This window comes from Globicephala melas, chromosome X (assembly GCF_963455315.2).
Source record: "Globicephala melas chromosome X, mGloMel1.2, whole genome shotgun sequence".
Lineage (NCBI taxonomy): Eukaryota > Metazoa > Chordata > Mammalia > Artiodactyla > Delphinidae > Globicephala > Globicephala melas.
The window spans coordinates 88,478,651-88,499,641 of NC_083335.1; the positions used below are offsets into that span (position 1 = coordinate 88,478,651).

General features: G+C 41.0%; 1 protein-coding gene and 1 pseudogene across 1 annotated transcript in view; both read left to right on the plus strand.

Moving 5' to 3' along the window:
- EFHC2 (EF-hand domain containing 2) overlaps positions 1–16,030 on the plus strand; it is a 203,088-nt gene extending 187,058 nt beyond the window's left edge. The window contains 2 exon segments of the mRNA XM_060292248.1: positions 3,147–3,148; positions 15,931–16,030. Coding sequence (XP_060148231.1) covers positions 3,147–3,148; positions 15,931–16,030 — 102 coding nt within the window.
- LOC115841202 (protein FAM3C-like) overlaps positions 10,982–20,991 on the plus strand; it is an 89,802-nt pseudogene continuing 79,792 nt past the window's right edge.

Here is a 20,991-nt window from a genome sequence, read left to right on the forward strand (position 1 = left end):
CAGGGAAGCCCACAGTAGATACTTTTATCATTCCCATTTTAGAGATGAGGAAGTTAGGGGAAGAGCCAGGGTATGGTAGAGTTAGAATTTTAACTCAGGTCTGTTTTACCGCAAAGCATGGAAAAGGAAAAAATCATTTAAGTACAATCGTATTGAAGATATTGGATTTAATTAACTAAAGTCCAAGATACTATCACAAAACAAATAAATACTGTCATTTGGTAACCTTTTAATTCGTATCCATGCAAATATGTAATTTTTACATGTAAAAAGAACAATGATAGATGGAGTTTATATTCCACCTTTTCATTTAATGTTACAGTATTCTGTGTCGGATATCATCCATTTGTCCCATTGGGACTTCTCTCCAACCTCATCTACCCTGCTCTGAATCCTAGACAGCTGATCTTTGCGGGCTTCATCAATGGGACCCCTAGCCCTCTGGCCTCCAGTTGGGGGAGCCAATGGGACGCACCAGCAGGAGAGTGGAGGGTGGGACGAGATAAAAGTCATCTCCCTCCCTGACAGTCACAAGAGATTGACTGCCTCCTCCTGCCCAGGGCCACAGTACCTGTCTGGAGGGTCTCTCCACATAGCTGTCTACTCCGGGCTCTGGCAGCCACCCTCACGTGCCCCTTCAGCCCCAGGTGGTGGCAACAGTCCCTGAGGGTCTGGAGGATCCCTTGTTGCTTTTCCTAAACACTTGCCACAACTTTGTAAATAGTCTCTTTATTAAACTCTTCTCAATTTACACAGTTTGCATATGTCTGCTATTTCTTCTGGGATCCTGAGAGATACACATACTTATTTTTGCTAGTTAGCAACGGCCTTTGTTGTGTTTTTTTCCTTACTTCCTCCTTCTCTCCTTTTCCATTCCACCCAATCCACCACCCAAATGTTTACCTATGGGTTGGGGGTTTCATCATTTCATGCACAAAAATATAATCATACCACAGGCATTTATCTGCAGTGTGTTTTTCTTAATAGTACACCATGGGACATTTCTCTAGTTTAATATGTGTAGACCTAAGCCATTCTTTAATACTGTAGTATGAATATGGAATCATTTATTCATCCATTTCTCTATTGATAGGCATTCAAGTTATTTTTACATTTTCGCCTTTGAAAACGTGGTATCTTGTTACTTGAATTTTTATTTTCCTGATGACTGTTGAGCTTGAATGAAATTTAATTACCTTTTGGTACTACAACCTACAGTAAGAAAGACATTTTTCCCTAGCAACCCAGCATGCACATATACAATGGCCCAAACGTCTCATGAAACAATACTATTCTAACTGCATGTGATGATGTATGATTTTTTTCTTTCCTTTCTCTTTTCTTTTCTCTCCTCCTGCCTTCTTTCTTTCTTTTGAATATAGTTCATTACCCATTAAATTGACTTAAGGACCTACAAAAGGATCACCACCCATGTTGGAAGAAGAGTCAGTGCATGGAAAGGCCAGAGATCCACTTTCCCTTTAGCCACCCCTCCCCCATTTCATCTCTTACCTACTCTGTCAACTGGGGCAGTTACTGAGCCATGGACCTCAGGTTCTTTAGAGAGATAGTGTAGAGCAGAAGGTCTGGAATCAGATGAAGCTGAGCTCAAATCCTTAGCTCTATGATTGACTCACTGGGTGACTGTGTAAGTTATTCAACCTTTCACATTGCCCCATCTCAAAAATGGAGATAAAAGTAGTGCTTCTGTCAGGTTGCTTGTAAGGATTGAATTGATACACGTGAGACACTTATCACAGTACCTGTCCCATAGTAACAGCTTAAATGTTAGCTATTACTGTTGTTCGTAAAATGGAGATGTCTTACATCCTCAAGTCAGTGGGCTGGGCCTTGAGGACTAAGATCAGTGATTCTATCGTTAAACGTAAGAGTTAGAACAGCTGGGCTTCCCTGGTGGCGCAGTGGTTGAGAGTCCGCGTGCCGATGCAGGGGACACGAGTTCGTGCCCCAGTCCGGGAAGATCCCACATGCCGCGGAGCGGCTGGGCCCGTGAACCATGGCCACTGAGCCTGCATGTCCGGAGCCTGTGCTCTGCAACGGGAGAGGCCGCAACAGTGAGAGGCCCGCGTACCCCCCCCCCAAAAAAAGGGTTAGAACAGCAGTGTAGCATCAGATAGGGCCTGTGCTTTAGCAGTAAGTCAGCTCTTTCAATTGTTACTCATTTATGGTGAAAAGAACTTTAGTCTTAGGGCCTCTTGTCAATTCTGATGACCAAGCCTAGAAGCAGTTCAGTCTGTGGGAGACATTTGGATAGGGCCGTTCTTTTTCAGCCAGTTTTTTTTTAAAAAAAGGAAGAACATAGTTATCAAATAGTACCTAATCAATTTAACCAATAATGAGAACTTAACTAAATTCCAGAGTCTGAAGCACTCTGGTACTCCTGAGCTTGCTATCGTTCCATTAAAGAGGATATAAGATAGCTTGGGAATGGTATCAGTGAGTCTGTAATCTATGTGAAAATATTTAGTGTAAATGGGTTGAGCGTAATATTGCATAGTTCAGAGAGTAGAATGAGTAATGAAAAGTATAGTATCTCCTGAACCATGTAAGTGTACCTAAATGTTAATATCTAATAATGCCCTGAGACACTCTGGGTCAGAGCCTGTCACAGGTTGGGTTCTCCAGGAAGCAGATGGGGTTTAATGTGCAGTATATTTACTTGGGAGTGTCCTTGGGATCAATACCTGTGGAAGGGAGGGGAGGGACATAGGAGTGGGCAGAGGGAGAAGTTGAGCTTCGATGCAGGTCCAAAGACAGCCTTGGCTGGTCCGAAGGGAACTCTGGAGCTAGAATGGCCTTTCAGAGCTGTCCTGAGTTGGGCCAAAATGGCCTGGACTTTATCCCTGTGGGTTGGTTTAGAAAGGGGTATGACCTGCGGTAATGTGGCTCTTTGCAGCCAAGACAGCTCTGTAGCTGAGGTAATCCCTGAAGGGGTCTCCCAGCACCTGGGCCACCAAGTCCTTCCTCAAGGGGATTCTGGATGGTATATCATGTCTTGGCAACCAACCACTCTTGATTATTCTTGGTATGAACTGGAGGCCTGGCCTGTGGCACAGCCTTCTCCACACACCTGCTCCTCTGTTATTGTCTGAGCTTTCACCCGTGGCAGGGAACTGACAAGAAAGAGGTTATGCCAGAAGAGGCCGTGATTATGGCAGAAGAGGAAGTGGTAGAGGAGCTGGACCAGGTGTGTAGGTCTGTGGGGCCCAGTTGGGCAAAGAAAACCTCTCACTTCGAGCTTTGGGGATTGCCAACACTTAGGGAGTCTGCTGTAGCCCAAAAATCATATGTGGGACTTCAGGACAAGATCCACCAGGTTGTGAAAGTGACCCAGCCTTGAATGTGACGTGACAGGTTAAAGTTCTGTTGAGAACAAGGAATGGCAGGCTGAACTCCTGTGTGGAAGTATGGCCCAGGTGGAAGCCAGCAGTGGGGCGGCTGCGTGCTTCCTCCAGTGTATGAGCTGGACAAGCTGTCTCTGGCTGAAGTTCCAGGAGTCACCAGCCTCCACTCGGAACCGGGTATCCTTACTCTCGGGCTGAATGTTGTCCTCAACAGGCTCTCTTCCCTGAACTAGGGATCTTACTGAGAAATGAAAAGAGGCCGCTTAGCTGTGGGCTTTAGCCAACCACAGGCTGAGTAGGGGGGTGGTCTGGTACACAGTACTTGGGATTGGAAGGGCAGCGCCACAGGGAGTTCTAGCAGGGAGTCTCTCCAAAACAGGGAGCACAGTGATGGGGAATCCTGAAGTTAGCACTATTCAGCAACCAGAGGGGGCCAGTCAGCAGGCTTGAACCAAGCCTTCAGCCACGACCAGGGGACAGAGCAGGCTGAGTCCCTGTACCAGTGAGGTTCTAGCAGGAGACACACGGCCCACTCAGAGGAGTCGGGATATGGATTTAATGCAGGGACTATTGACAGAGGAGAGGGTAGGGTTAAGGGAACCAATCAGGGCAGTGGAGTGCCCAGGGCCTAGCTAGAGTGGGAAGCCTTTACCATCCCTGGGTCTGGAGAAGCAGGGAGGGACTGGTATTACTGGAGCCCAGTGGAAGAGCGTGGTTGGGCAGGGAAGAAGCAGGGAGAGGAGAAGTGGAATCAATACCCTGACCTCTCGCTGCTTCCCATTGGCTGGACCCATTTGGAAGCCAGAGAACCAAGGAAGCTCGAGAAGTGATGCGGTCCACAGAGGTCAGTCTCCCAGGGCAGAGAGCTTGGTGAGAAGGGCAAAAGATGGATCTTGAGGGGCAAATGGAGGATGAGCCAGTACAGTCTGTTACCAGAGTAAAGACTGGGGCTCCAGTGAGCAAGCCTCACAGCCAGCTTTTAAGATTAACAGCTCCTAAAGCTGGGTCTACTGGATGTTAGGACTGGTCCTTCTGACTCCGATGGGGCTCCACCTACATGTGATTGTTACATGGCATCAGCTAGTAGGCCTGGGTACCAACAACAAAGCAGCAAAATTCACAGAGAGGACTGTGGTTGTAGCGAGTCCAGCTTTGAGTCAGTGAGAGGTTTCCCTGTGTGGATGGGTGGAAGCTGACTGTCACCCACCAGGATTGTTGACTGTGGCCTGTGGCCTGGATTCTCAGGAGCTCCCTTGGCCGGGCCTCTGCCTGTCCTCCACAGCAGCCCACGGTGAGCCACTGGGGCTGTAATTTAATTCTCACTCCATTATGTGACTATCTGTGGTCTCAGCATGTTGCCCTGGTGCTGTCACGGCCTAGAGACCCCAATTCCATTCTATTGTGCTTGCTCACAGATGGTAGCTGTAAAACTGGCAAAAGAGGTCCCGCTGTTTAGAGCCTGCCTGGTTAATCTCAGAAGTCACGTTTTTAAAAATAACACGAAATCAGTTCTCCTATAAACTTTATAACTTGCACTGTGTGACTGGCATCTTATCCTTTGACGTTTCTGAGAAAAATTGGATGTGGCTTCATTTTACGAGCACGAGAGCTGCAGAAGCATTAACAATTGGCTCTAAAGTTTCCCCTCGTCACAACAGGGTGACATATAGCCTTGGCACTGGGGAGTAGGGGGCAGTGGCATACACCTTGGGACATATCTTTGGGCACCCCACTTGTCGAGGATCTCCTTTTGGTATTTAGAGGGTGGAATACCCTGTGACACTTTATTATCCCAAGCATTTTGTGAGAATAAGTATCATTCCCAATTTATAGATAGGAAGCTGAGACTCAAAGGCATTCCTAAAGGTCAAGATTATATAGTTAGGGGCTAGTGCCAACTCTTTAAGTAAGCGAAGTTATGTCTAATATTTCAAGTTGAATTTAACAGTTGAAATAAAAGATTATTAATCATTCTCATAAGACTTAAAAAAATAACTGGTAAACACATACTCATTACGTAACACAAAGCGGTGACCTAGTAGGAAACTTCCAGAGTCTACTGTGATTTAAAGGGTTGGATGATGTCTACTTGAATTGTATGAATAAAGCTATCACTAAAGCTAAAAAATATCCATGTCTACTTGAAAACTTTACTTGCCCCGTAATGCAATTTCAAGGAAAGATTTCTTGTTTAAAAGTTACAACTGTGTTTCAGCTGCAGTCACACAGATGACAACTCTACTGAAGCTTTGTCTAGGGCGAAGAGAAGCAATTGTGAAATACTGGCATTACAGTAAAGACAGAAATGGATAGGCATATAGGCAAATCTCCTGGTTTTGAGCTTTTCCTTATGTCATCAGAATGCTCTTGATTATCTCAACAAGTATCTGTAAAATTTCTTCCCCAAATTAATTTCCATTTGATTTTACTGAAATTTCATTGTTTTTATGATTTCTGTCAACTTAATTTGATTATTTCCAAGGTCACGTCAACCTAGTAGAAGGAAGAAAATCCAAGAAAACCACAATTTTAATTCCATACACGGTACTGGATCTTTCTACAAATTCATGGATAAAAACATCCTTTTTTTGATTGAGCGGAGGGGGAGTAAGAGAGTGAAATCACTAACATGACTCTATCAGCCTTACATTTGGGACGAATAAAAATAACCTTGTTTCAGTGAAGCGTGGAATTTAATTGGCTCCCAATCTTTTCCCCGCATGCATCTGGTGGCCAGTACTACAGTAGAAAATTTTAAACTAGAAGGAGACATAATCCAATTAAATTTCCTTTTAAAAATGTCAAAGCAAATAAATCCAGGGCCTATGAGCTCACACACAGCTTTGCTGTTCTCACCGGGCAGCTGCTGTTTACTGGGTTTCCATCCAGGGCCATCTTTGCTTCCCATTTCAAGGATATGTGGTTTTACAGATCGGCAGCTACATTTTTTTCCACCATTGATGAATAAGTAATTTATTGCCAACTTCTCTGACATCTTAAGTAGCTCTAGTGACAGCCAGATTGAAAGCTGTCATGGGGCCCTCTTGTAGGCAATGATTTCCAGCCATTTTAGAGTCATGATTTTGCATTATTGCCGAATTTCACTCTGCATTTCATAGTTCTTCCGTTCTTCCAGAAAATGCTACGTGGCACATGCTGTTTATGCTCCAGATTAAACTGAATTTTGTTTTGAGATTTGGGTACCGTCTCTGGAATTACCTGGAAGTCACACTGGAGACTTTGGATCTGTCCACCGTTTGTCAAGAAGTTGCTTTGTTCCGAGCTGTACTGTGACTTTCATAGACATTTTATTAATTTTGAAAAATGCAAAATTGCGTAGTATCTTTGGCTTCCTCTGGAAGCTGACTCGGAGACAAGGATTTGAGTATAAATGGTTTTTTGGACGAAGTGAAGGGAATAACTAGCAAGGGAGTAGGGAAGTGAGAAATAGAAGAGAAGGAGTTAACACAGGGCATATTATCAAACCAGTAAAAATGTGAATGACTGGAGCATAATGCCTCTGGGAAACACAGGGATGCAGTGGCTGATAGGTACCTCAGCGTTATCCCATCCGTCAACTCCTGTCATTGTTTGAGAGCTGCTCCTGAAGTGGGTGAAAATAATGAATTCCCAGGCACTTGTGGCATGTTACAGGGACAGCCAAATCAGGCCTCAGAGGCCAAAGGGAAGGTCTCAGGAGAAGGAGTGCAGGTGCTGATGGCTGGAAGTTAGGTGGGTGTGCGCCAAAGTGGAAAGGGTGAGAGGATCAGGAGAGGTGCAGGCAGAACCCGCTACACACAGATAGTTAAGATTCTGATCATGCACCTTTAGGCGGGGTGTTTTACAGAAATACAAGCAGGCTCGTTCCCGTCTAAAACAGGAGGGATTGACTGCTGTGGATGAGCTCACCTGCTGTAAAATTACCATGCAGTTATTTCCACTTAAAATGTATGTGCACTGCTGGGAAACAACATGATCTGGAGTTTTCTTCGCATTTTGTAGTGTGGGATGAATAAAAGGTCAGTGAGGACAAAGAATATTTTAACTCACTGCCCAGTCATAAATATTATGTAACGTTTGGAGCACTTGCAGATTTATTAGAACAATTAGGCAGTGGTAGTGAGGGGATTTCTCATGTTAGCAAAGACCTCTTTATTTTACAAAGAGATTGGCCATGTGATTCCTTTAGGTGGACCCAATTACAGGCAAAATTATGAGGAAGATACTTTTTCCCTCTACTCTATCGATGCCCCATCCCCCTGAGTTTCTTAACTCTTATCTCCTGCTTCCTCCTTCCTTTAGATCCCAATTTGATTCCTGTTAGTTCATTTAAACGGATACCTGTGAAAATCTCCCTAAAACTGAGGGCCAGCTACAATTCTGGTATCAATTCCAGTGTGTATTTTTCCCCCGTACCAAGCAATTCTCAACAGCAGCTGAGTGTCCTGCAAGTCAACTCAGTTCTGGCACTATCTACCTGGAGATAACCTCAGATCCCCACAGGTTACGGGCTCAGTTCCACAAGACTACCTCCCCTCCTTCAGATGCCATTCACAAGTCCAGATTGTCGCCTGTGCTTCTGACCAACTGGCTGTGGATTGGAGGTTCCCATGACCTCCTCCTTGGGAGGGGCTGCTCATAGGACTCAGAGAAACACTTCACTTACTAGATAACCTGTTTATTAAAAAAGGATATAACTCAGGAACAGCCAGATGGTAGAGATGCATAGGGCAAGGTATGGTGGAAAGGGCACAGAGCTTCCATGCCCTCTCTGGGCTCACCACTCTCCTCACATCTCCACGTGTTTGCCAACTCAGAAGCTCTCCAAACCCTGTCATTTTTGGTGTTCATAGGGGCTTCTTTATAGAGACACGATTGATTAAATCATTGGCCGTTGGTGAATAAACTCAAATTCCCGCCCCTCTCCCCTCCCGGGAGGTGTGGGAATGGGAAGTGGAGGCGGGGGACTGAAAGTTCCAACCCTCTAATCACGTGGTTGGCTCCACTGGCAACCAGCCCCCATCCTGGTGCTTTTCAATCGTGTTTCATTAACGTAACAAAAGAGACCTTATCGCTCTCATCACTTAGGAAATTCTAAGAGTTTTAAGAACTCTGTGCCAGAAATGGGGACAAAAACCAAATATATATTTCTTATTATAAATCACCATATCATATTGCCAGTGTACAGACCTTGGGTTCCTCAAGCACTGCAAATATGCCTGTGGCATTTATCAGATATTTAGGCAGAAAAAGTCATTCCCACCTAGAACCTGGAGAAAAGTGACAAAGGGAAATAAATTTGAGGGAAGTGGTATTGATTTTAGAGAGAGAGTATAGGGGGGCTGGAGCAGTCAGGAAGGTATTGTGTGAGCCATGGGATTTAAAGTGATCAGGGTTAAAAGAAATGCATTATTGTTACTTTTTTTGGGGGGGTAATTTCCTCCCACCTTTCTAGGTTCTTTTGGCTGGTTGAATAATTAAAATGAGATTAAGACAGCTTAACAGGAGAAAAAAACAAAATTTAGTTACGTATGTATAGGGAATCCATATAAACATGGGAGATTCTAAAGACAGTCAGGCAAAATGAGGTTTATCTGTCATTCTTGACTAAGGGGCTAAGGAGAAGGGGCTAGGGGTCTGGGACTGCAAAGGGAAGGAAAGCAATTCACAGGAAGATGAAAAGAGCAAATGTTTGGTAAATAAATGTTTGCAGGGCCATGCAGAAACAATGGGACACAGTGAGGAATTTTAACAAACAGACTTTACTAGGTTCCTCCCTGTCTACCTCACATGTAGTTATCTAACAGCGATAGCTCCCTTCTTGGTACGGGCCCTGTATCTAAATTCTTTTAGGCAGTTAAGGGGGAGGTAGAAGTGCCTCCTGAGTCATTTGTTTCTTAAAAATAATCAACTCTGTATGACAGTCTCTAGGTACAGATGAACTGGTTTGCAAGGCAGAAATAGAGACACAGATGTGGAGAACAAACATATGGACACCAAAAGGGAAAGGGGGGGGGATGAATTGGGAGATTGGAATTAACATATATACACTAATATGTATAAAATAGATAACTAATGAGAACCTGCTGTATAGCACAGGGAACTCCACTTCGCTGCACAGTAGAAACTAACACAACATTGTAAAACAACTATACCCCAATAAAAAAAAAAATCAACTTAAAATAATCTTCATGCCAGAGAGACACATTTTGGGGTGGCAGATTTTGCTCCCCTACATTATTTTTTCATCTTAAATTATCCTTAATTTCAAATCTCGGGGTATTTACTTGAGTTTCATTTACCCAAGTTTGGCTTGTTGCTAATAAGTTTAATTCTCATCTCCAAATTCTTGAGTTATCATTATTCCAGTATAAGTTCTTCTATTTCTTTTTCTTTTGTTGTTAGGATTTAAATCATGATTCCTTACTCAAGAAACAAACAAACAAAAAACCAAACAAACCAAAACTTTTGCTGCCTAATAAGGTATGAGGAAGGATCTACTAGTATTGACCTGTTTCATGAGAGAATCCTTTACCCAAATAATTTCATTGTAATGTTATGAGTTGCATAATGTATTTCTTTTTGTATTGAAAACTTGTGTTTAAAAAAACCTATCAGGGTCTTCCCTGGTGGCACAGTGGTTGAGAGTCCGCCTGCCGATGCAGGGAACACGGGTTCGTGCCCCGGTCCGGGAAGATCCCACATGCCGCAGAGCGGCTGGGCCCGTGAGCCATGGCTGCTGAGCCTGTGCGTCTGGAGCCTGTGCTCCACAATGGGAGAGGCCACAACAGTGAGAGGCCCGCGTACCGCAAAAAAAAAAAAAAAAACACCTATCAGGGAATAGTGATTCTGAATGTATATATTTGTTCTATATTCTTCTATAACATGGTAAAATTTAAAAATAAAGTCAGCCCTCCATATCCATGGGTTCTGCATTCACAGATTCAACCAACCATGGATCAACAGTATTTGGAAAAAAAATTCCAGAGAGTTCCAAAAAGCAAAACTTGAATTTGCCACACACCAACTATTTACATAGTATTTATATTTAGGTATTATATTTATATTTAGTATTTATATTTACAACTATTTACATAGCATTTACATTGTATTAGGTATTATAAGTAATCTAGAGATGATTTAAAGTATGCAGGAGGATGTTCATAAGTTATATGCAAATACTACACCATTTTATGTGAGGGACTTGAGCATCCTCAGATTTTCGTATGCGCAGGGGGTCTCAGAACCAATAAGATACTGAGGGACTACTGTACCACTTAAGAGTGAAAATTGCTTTAAGTTTTATAATGAAACTTTTGAGGACATGTTGAATAGTCGAACTGAATGACTATTGATCTCAGACTTCATTGATTAAAAAGAAATATATAGCAGTCCTCCGGCTCCGTGGAGGGCGGGGTGGCGCGGCGCCTGGCGCTCAGGCCAGTGGCTGGCACGTGGGGCACGCAGGGGCTTCAGCTCGTGTTGGAAATGGGGGCCGAGTGCTCTAAAGAGGCGGGATGGAGTTGTATGTTGCATTTGAACTCTGTGGAGGGCGGTCTTGGCTCACTTCTAAAGCTTTGGTGTCTTCTAAGTTGGAGGAGCTTATTTAATGAAAAGTGCCTTAGGCCGAAAAAGCAAACATGAGGGTAGCAGGTGCTGCAAAGTTGGTGGTAGCTGTGGCAGTATTTTTGCTGACATTCTATGTTATTTCTCAAGTATTTGAAATAAAAATGGATGCAAGTTTAGGAAATCTATTTGCAAGCATTGGACGCAGTTGCACGTTCTACAGAACCTCCCAGATATAAATGTGGGATCTCAAAAGCTTGCCCTGAGAAGCATTTTGCTTTTAAAATGGCAAGTGGAGCAGCCTCTGCCTGGAGGACAATGTTTTAATGAGTGGTGTTAAGAATAATGTTGGAAGAGGGATCAATGTTGCCTTGGTAAATGGAAAAACAGGAGATCTAATAGACACCAGATATTTTGACATGTGGGGAGGAAATGTGGCCCCATTTATTGAGTTTCTGAAGGCCATACAAGATGAAACAATAGTCTTAATGGGAACATATGGTGATGGAGCAATCAAACTCAATGATGAGGCCCGGCAGCTCATTGCTGAATTGGGGAGTACATCTATTACTCATCTTGGTTTTAGAGACAACTGGGTCTTCTGTGGTGGATAAGGCATTAAGACAAAAAGCCCTTTTGAACAGCACATAAAGAACAATAAGGACACAAACAAATATGAAGGATGGCCCGAAGTTGTAGAAATGGAAGGATGCATCCCCCAGAAGCCAGACCGATGTGGAGAAAATTGAAGGGAGCACACTTTCACTTGCTAATGGGAAAGCCCTAACCGAAAAACTACATGTAAGTATTTTAAGAGCATGCAGGCATCTCGGTGTGTGCGTGCCCATTATCTCTTTTGATATCAGGATTATTTATTGCTAATGTAAATAGGCATCTTTGTAAATAGTCATCATAATGAGCAAATCACTGAACCATTTCTAAGCACATCTCCCTAATGGTAGAATGTTCAGACTGTGATCTTAATGGCATCTTTTAATTCTAAAAGCATTACCCAATAGATAACTGAACAGATTTGAAAAATATATTGATATATATAGTAGTCGCTGTGAAAATCTATCATGGAATAACGTGGATTTTAGGAAGGAGACTTTGTTTTTTATATATATATATATATATATATATATATATTATGTATGGCCTTTTGATGATAGTATCTTTTAAATTAAAAAGATATTGGGCTAAATATATATGTGTGTGTGTGTACATGTATATATACACACACATGAAATACACACACATTTTGTATATGCACACACACAGATGCACAATGATTTACTGCTTTTGGGCATAGGAAGCATATTTCACTAAGATCCATGTAGCATGAATTGCACAGAACACACCCTAGGAGTTGGTTTAGCCATCATCCATCTGAATGGTCATTTCCTTCTTTACACAGCTGGTTGGCAGTTTGGGCTCAACCTCCAACATCCAACAGGAGGCATTCTTGAAAGAGAAGTGTAGTGTCACTTCAAGAATCACGTTTTTTTTTTTTACTTAACTTTTCTTGTTGAAAGTGGTAGGACAAATGTAGCCATGTCGGATGAGAGCCAGCTGCTTCTGAATAGGCCCACTCCTTTCCTGGGTTTTGGAGGGCAGCCCAGCAGATAAGCAGAGCTCTGGAGCCCTAATACTGTGGTTACGGTCCAGACTCCTCCACTTACCGGCAGTTTGACTTTGGACAAGCTACTTAACCCTTCTCTTGCCTCAGTTTCCTTTTCTGTGGATGGGTATCATAATAATACCTACCTCTTAGGGTTTTCTGCTACGGACCTAAAAATAAATAGGCTGCCAGATATTTCTCCAGCAAAGATGGATTTATTTGGGATCAGCAGAGAACTGCATTTTGGGGTCTGCAACCATGGTAAGCCATGTGCAAGTTCCTTCATGGCAAAGGAAGGAGAACACTTTTATAGAGAGGAAAAGGAAGTTGGGAGAGCGATAATAAAGAGTCCATGGCTTTTCATTGGCTGAGTCCTTACCAGGAAAGAAGAGGAGTCTTTTTCTTCCTGTTGTGCTCTGCTATCATTGCAAGGCATGAAAGCTTCCCCTTCTGGATTCCTGGGCTCTATTTAATTGAAGCTTCTGTTTATTAATTTTTTAAACTGCAGTAATTAAATAGCTCAGTACTTGTAAAACGCTTAAAAGAATACCTGTCGTATAGTAAATATCCAATAAATTTATTATTATTATCATCATCATCATCATCACTACTAGGTAATTATGATGCCTATAATCCTGAAAAAGTCTGCTATTAGTTCATCATCATCATAAATCATCACTTAAACTAAGGCTTTATGCTTTAGTTACAGATGCCAGTTCTTGGTGCTCTTCTGATTCTGCATTAGTGTTATAATTACCATAGTTTAACATATCACCCATATTTAAATGACTTCCACATCTTTGCACAGTTCTGGACTCTAGGTCTGTGCTATACAGAACCCTATTTACAGGTGTTTACCAGGATCTTTACTTTGATGTCCTATGGGTACCTCAAATAAAAATGCCCCAAATTGAACTTAGTTTCTTCCTCTGATCCTTATTTTCCCAGTTAAAAATATTTAAAACTCTTCTTCTTGCTTGCTTTCCTTATTTTGCTTATAATGTTGCTCTGGGTTGAACATTATCCCGCACAGATTCATGTCTACCCAGAACCTCAGAATGTGAACTTATTTGGAAATAGGGTCTTTGCAGATATAATTAAAACATCTACTAAAAGTTAAAATGAGATCATACTGGATTAGAGTGGCCCCTAAATCCCGTAATTGGTGTTATTATAAGAAGGCCATGTGAAGCCACACACACAGAGAGAGAGAGAGAGAGAATAAGATATAGGCAGAGATTGGGGTGATGTATCTACAAGCCAAAGAAATCAAAGGATAGCCATCAACCACCAGAAGCTAGGAGAGGAGCATGAGACAGTCTCCCTTAGAGCCTCCAGAAAGAACCAGCCCTGCCAACACCTGGATTTTGGACATCTGGCCTCCTGCACGGTGACAGAATAAATTTTGTTGCTTTAAGCCTCTCAGTTTGTGGTAATTTGTTATGGCAGCCCTAGGAAACTAATACAGACATCGTCAGCTGTAACTAAATTTAGAAGTCTTAGAACCATCCTTATCTGTATTAGTTTATAAGGTCACCAGTCATATTGAGTTAGGGGGCCTACCCTACTCCAGTATGGCTGCATCTTAGCTAATTATATCTGCAATGACCTTATTTCCAAATAAGGTCACATTCTGAGCTATCAGGGGGTTAGGACTTCAACATATCTTTTTTGAGGGGACACAGTTCAACCCATAACATGACCCCCTTCTTTGATCACCACTTCACATCAGTCACCTTCCAGGTATTGTATGTTCTACTGCAGCAAAACCTTTCAGATGTAGCCCTTGTTCACCCCAGGCTCAGCTGCCCTGGTTATGGCACAATCATCTCTCCCCAGGATTATCGCAGTAACCTCCAGAGTGATTTTCCTCCTTCATTTCATTCTTCATACATCCAATGAGTTATCTAATAAACTTCCAATCCGATTTCACTGAGACCCACCAGTGCCTTTCCCTAGCCACAGCATAAAGTATAAACTAGCATAGAAACCCTCAAGTTCGGCCCCACCTTTTCCTTCCAACTGCCTCTCTTGTCACTTTGTACCGTGTGCCCCAAACCCGCTGGGCTGGTCAGCCTTTCTTGAAAATAGATTTTTAGGTCTCTAGGCCTTTGCTTATGCTGTCCGCTATGCCTAGAACACCTTTCATCACTTTAACCCCCTGCTGAACTGCTCCGTACCCCATAAAGCCCAAGTGAGATATCACTGGCTCAGGTTGCTTCCACAATTCCATCACATAGAATTATTGAGCCCTTTCCTGTGTTTCTGTGACATCTTGTGACTCTGGATACTAATTTGGCACTAGGAAAGATTTGACACCTCTTATATGCAACAATTAACCTTGACAGTAGAAATGAAAGCAGCCGTACTTATGGACTCACCCCCCGCCACCATTGATGTTAATATTAATTCACCATTGCAGCATAAGTAAAAAGTGTGTATGTGTATAGATTTATATATACAAGATTTTTGAAATCTTCTTGATGTTACTTATATAATTACATTTTGTTGCAACCCACCTTATCAAAATAATTCTTAAACCTCTTCAGAGTGAAGGTATTTATTTTTTCTGAAATTAACAAATATATACACACATATATGTATCATATATACTATATATATATATAAAGCATATGTGTATTTGTATTTATACACACATATTTAAAGTAGCTTATCCCCAAGAACATACCTTGAATGATCTAGTGCTCATTTCACTGTTAGATTGAAGAAACAGTAACCAAGCAGCCAGTATAATATGCTAGCAGTTTGGATTTTAAAAATTGAGTTCTTAATAAAGTATAGGAGGAGCTATCACTGCAATAATGCTGCATAACAACCCCCCAAATTTCAGTAGTTCACAACAGCAGATGTTTATTTTTCTTGTCCATGGGCCCGTAGATCTGCTGGGCTTGGCTCCAGCTGGGCTCTCTCCACCTGTGTCATTCTGGGACCAGCAGCATCTTGGGCCATGTTCTTCTCATGGTGATGGCAGAGGCACAGAGGGCCAAGCCAAATCATGCCAGCACATTAGGGCCTCTGGCTGTGGTATATCTGCTAACATTACATAGGCCAAAGCCAGCCATGTGGCCAAGTTCATGTCAAAGGGGCAGGAAAAAGGACTCCATAGGAGGTGCTGCAAATTCACATGGCAAAGAGCACAGTGTATAATTCTAATACAGGGAAGGACGAAGGATTGAGGGCAAGAATCCAATCTACCACAGAGTCCTTATGATCTGAAAGTCGATGGTAGAAATATCTGCTTTGGAAATAAACTACTTAGCCAAGAGCTTGACAAGGAACAATTTGATGTTGCATTTACAAAGCTGCACTTTGAAATGTAGTTCTAATTATATCCATCTTTCGTTTTTTTTCCCGGAGATGTGAAGATGAGTGGCTTGGGATGCCATCACCTATTCCTGTGAAATACATTTACTATTTAAACCTTTTAAAGGATGTGTTTGGCTTAGAGGAGGAGTAACCATGCAGTTTTGGTTGGTTAACTCCCTTTGATTTCCTGATTTCCTGCTCTAATTTTGCCAAGTTTATTTCAGTAGATATGATTCCATTAAAAACAAAAAAAACAAGGTTCATATTGAATTAAAATCCATATTCCAAAATTAATCTCCTTTTGTCATTTCAGTTTTTCAGAACATCATATTATATTGCTGATGTACCAGCACTATTAAAAATGCCATTTAAAGAAACGTTGAGCATTCTTATTATACATATGATTTATTAATACCAAGAATCTTTTGGTAATTTTCTATCCAACATAATTTGATTCATTACAACACAAAAAGAAAATGACTTTTGACAGCTATATATGACAATATAAAATCAAATTATATCAGAGCAATAAGTTGTGATTCTATTAAACATTTTTTGAAATCTTTTTGACACACGCTTATTACTTATATAATTAAACTTTGTAGCAACTCACCTTTTCAAAATAATCCTTAAACCTCTGCAGAGTGAAGGTATTTATTTTCTGAAATTAGCAAAGCTATGAGAAGAAAAAACCCTCCCTCACAACACATACACACACGAAAAATTGGGGAGAGAAATTAAAACATATGCAGTGTTTATGTTTTTAATGCTCTTTTAATCTCTGAAGTTAGCTTGCTAACTTAGGAATATATGCATGTGTATATAATTATAGCATGACCAAAAATGTATTATGTCTGAAATATTTAAGGATGTGAACGCTGAAGATCTTCAGAGGTCTGTTTTGGTTCATTCTCCACATATACATAACCGCCTACCCCAGAGGTTTTAATATTCTAAGACTACAGCATGTTTCCCTTTTGCTTTTCTCTAGTCCTATTTTTAGTTTTCTTCTAGGACTATACATTATTAGTCTCAGCAGAACTTTTGTCATGTAGTGTATGTTCGATTACAAGTCATAACCATGGACCTCTGGGAATTCAGTGTGAGAAGTTTGTCTCAGTGTACCCCATTCTTCAGTGCTGGGTGCTAGGTATCATAAATCCGATTGTCTGGTGTTCTCAGAGACGATGGAGGCCTATGGAGAAGGGTCCTCGACATTGACGTTCAGGGACTGCTCTGAGGGGAGGAAGAGGAACTGATGACATCTCAAGGGCCCCTTCTATCTTCTTATTCTTTCACTCCACATTTGCAGCGTTTTGCCTAGAAATGAGCTGGCTTCTTGGCACTCAGATGTACCAATTCACTTGACAGCAACGGCTCCTTCATTTTTTAAATTTGAAGTTCATCAATAAACCATTTCTATATATAAACCTAGGATAATTCCACATGTGCCATTGTTAAAACAGATCCCATAGGATTTTCCAATAAACTAGAATACTCAATTTATATACTAGAACCATTTACTCATAAAGTCTAATTTTGACTTCTTGATTTTTTTTTTTCCAAAGACAACTGACAGTGCCAAGCCATTTTGTCACTTTAAGATTTTCCATTCCCCAAAGAGCAAGCTTTAAGAAGGATGACACTTTCCTGGAACTTTTCAGGCTGACACATTCGTCAGTTACCTATTCAACTCTTCAGTCAGTTGTCTTTCCCTCAAGATTTTAAATATGTAGATAATTTAGCCCTTGTATAGGCTTGTAATATAGTTCATTTGAGAAGTAGGAGGAGAAAAGGAAAGGAAGCAAGCCAGTGATATGCTCCTGAGTTTGTAGGATGACAACTGCTTGTTCTGTTACATAGATGTGTGTCACTGCCCTGGTTATTCACAGTACAAGCCCACAATTAGCAATTAAACGGCCATTATAGGAATCGTGCCGATAAACATGATACATTGCAGTCATACAGACACTTTAAATAATTATTCTTTTTATAACTAAGCCATCTACTGAAGGAGATTTATAATTTAGAGATAATATGCCCATTAGTAAAGTTTATGACCCAATAAACAGCTCCCACTAGTTAATAAATGCCAAAGCCATAAAAACAAAGACTATTAATGTAATAGAATTTCTGTACCTCCCTCTTTTGCTGGTGGTCTCAAGACACTGAAGGGAAATGCTATCTTAGGAAAAACATTTATTCTCGTTATGTAAATATCAATGAATTGTCTTACAATCCATCTGGAAATCTCCCAGCCCTCACCTCCTTGGTCCCAGGTGGTCCTGAAATGCTGATGCAGTCTGCTTAGGTTTCAAGCAGTAGATAACTCTGGTTTTCAGCACAAATAAACCCTGTGACTCAAATCTTTGGGGGATGTGGGGAAGATGGCCGTAATTTCTGTGTCTCCTCTACCCTCTGAAAAAGAGAAATCCCAACTATTGCCGTTATTCCAGAATAATAACTTTTAAACGTTTCACCACCTTTGCGTACACTTAGATTTTTAGCTGCCTCTTCTCTTTCCTCTAAAAAAGAGAAATCTCAACTATTGTCATTGTTCCTGGGTAATAAATTTTAAAGAAGTTTCACAACCTTTGCATATACTTATATTTTTAGCTGCTAATATTTCCCATTTTGATGGAAAAGCAGGTGCTGCCTGTGGATGTCTGGGTGAGTTGAAGGTTAATATAGGCAAACCTTTTGTACTAAGAACATTGTTTTTCAGTATTCCTGGAACTGTGGGAATGATTGATAAAGTCATTTGAAAGCCCAAATCAAATCATGTCTTTGCATAGGGAACTGAGTAAAAGCTGTTGAAGTTCACATTAAATGGTTTGCTGAGTCACTGTTGTAAAGTATGGATGTTGTCAGCAGATTACTCATGTTCAGTGTTTATTTACCTTTTTCCCCCTTTTTAACCTAACTGAACCGTTTGGACCTAACCGTTTGAAGAGCAATGTGGATATGTCTATTGGTTGAGTTTATTTATTTATTTTTATTGAAGTATAGTTGATTTACAGTGTTGTGTTAGTTTCTGCTGTACAGCAAAGTAACTCAGTTATACATATATATTCTTTATAATATTCTTTTCCATTATGGTTTACCACAGGATATTGAATATAGTTCCCTGTGCTCTACAGTAGGACCTTGTTGTTGATCCATTCTGCATATAATGCTTTGCATCTGCTAACTCCAAACTCCCAATCCATTCCTCCCCCACCACCTCTCCCCCTTGGCAACCACAAGTCTGTTCTCTATGTCTGTGATTCTCTTTCTGTTTCGTAGGTAAGTTCATTTGTGTCATATTTTAGATTCCACATGTAAGTGATATCATATGGTATTTGTCTTTCTCTTTCTGACTTCATTTAGTATGATAATCTCTAGGTCCATCCATGTTGCCGCTAATGGCATTATGTCATTCTTTTTTTGGTTGAGTAGTATTCCATTGTGTATGTATATCACACCTTCTTTATCCGTTCATCTGTTGATGGACATTTAGGTTGTTTCCACACCTTGGCTATTGTGAATCATGCTGCTGTGAACATAGCGGGGTGCATGCAACTTTTTGAATTATAGTTTTCTCTGGATATATGCCCAGGAGTGGGATTGCTGGATCATATGGCAACTCTATTTTTAGTTTTTTTGAGGAACCTCCATATTGTTTTCCATAGTTGCTGCATCTGTTGGTTGACTTGAGTGCTTACTAAGTAGTTAAAATTTTAGACAATAGAGAGGAGATAAAGAGCATTGTACTTTTAAGTATTACAGTAGTTTAGACATTTTGCCTACTTTAGTCTATGTATTGCCTCTGATCCAATTAATGTCAAACATACCATTCTTGGTCTTTGTTTGAAGTTGGTTTTTTCGGAGGTTGTATTGCTTCCAGCCTTTATGGATACCTCAGTCATGAGTTTAGGATATTTAAATTGCCCTTCCTTCTTTCAAATAGTAGGAAATTATTGAACAAAATGAAATCTCTCCAAATTAAAAAAAAAACAAAAACTCTTGCCTTTCCAACTTGGATTTATTTATCTTACTTTGAGTGAGGACTGCTTCATCATCATAGCCTTTTCCACTTGTTCCTCATTTCCCTGACTCCTTCTTCCATACATTCTGATTTTGCTATAAGTTGGCAGTTGGAGTCTTCACTAGTAGCTTAATGAAACAGTAGGGTTTTCCACAAAATATTTATGTTGCTTCATAGTTCAGAATCCACTGAATAATGAATAGTCATGTTCCCAATTATATGTATATTCCTTTTAGTTAAGAATATAGATTTTTGAATACCCTTTAGAATTGGTCTGTAAATGGTCCTTCAGAAAACAGCTTCCAAATGATGATATTAAACATATACTCAAGTAGTGAGTCTCTGCCCTAATACTTGTTTGGGCAAAGAAGTTTGAATTGCTTCCAGTTGAAAGCAGGTTAAGACTTTCTCAAAAATGAGTCTCTTCAAGTTGACTGAGCGTCTTCAGAAGCACAGTGCTTTTCAGTTCCCAAGAGAATGTGATGTGTAAAAATGGAAAACCTACTGAGGCAAGATCAATGAAGCTATTTAACAAATAAACCTGGAGTCATAATGGAGCAAACATCATTATTACAAAAGGTAACGCTGACTGTGCAATTAGTTTAAAAGAAATTGGAATTCACGCCCACTAGCCTTCTTCTACCAGGTTATATATTGGTTTAAATAAACATTTTCACTTTGTGTTCAATTAAATTCCCCCAAACTAAGAGTTCTAACACTAGAATGTGCATCTTCTTTGCATTTGTTCCTGGCCGCCAGTAAAATTCCTTCCAAGGGGACTGCCGAGCCCATTATGTGTCTGGTGCATGGCACAGGAAGCCAAGGGTCAGCACTGCTGCTCAGAAGCAACTGGAAACGGCTGAAAAATGTGGCTGATGAAAAACTCCACAGTGGCTCTGCAAGCAGAGAATTAATGACTGGCTAGAATCAGTAGGAGCCTTTACTTCTAAATACTCATTAGTTTAAGCAGTGAGGCCTGATGTTATGCAAGTTATAGAGGGAAAAGGGGACCGCCCCTCCCCATTGTCTATTTTGAACAGAATATGCACATTTAACTCAAAGTGGTGAATGGTTCAAACACATCA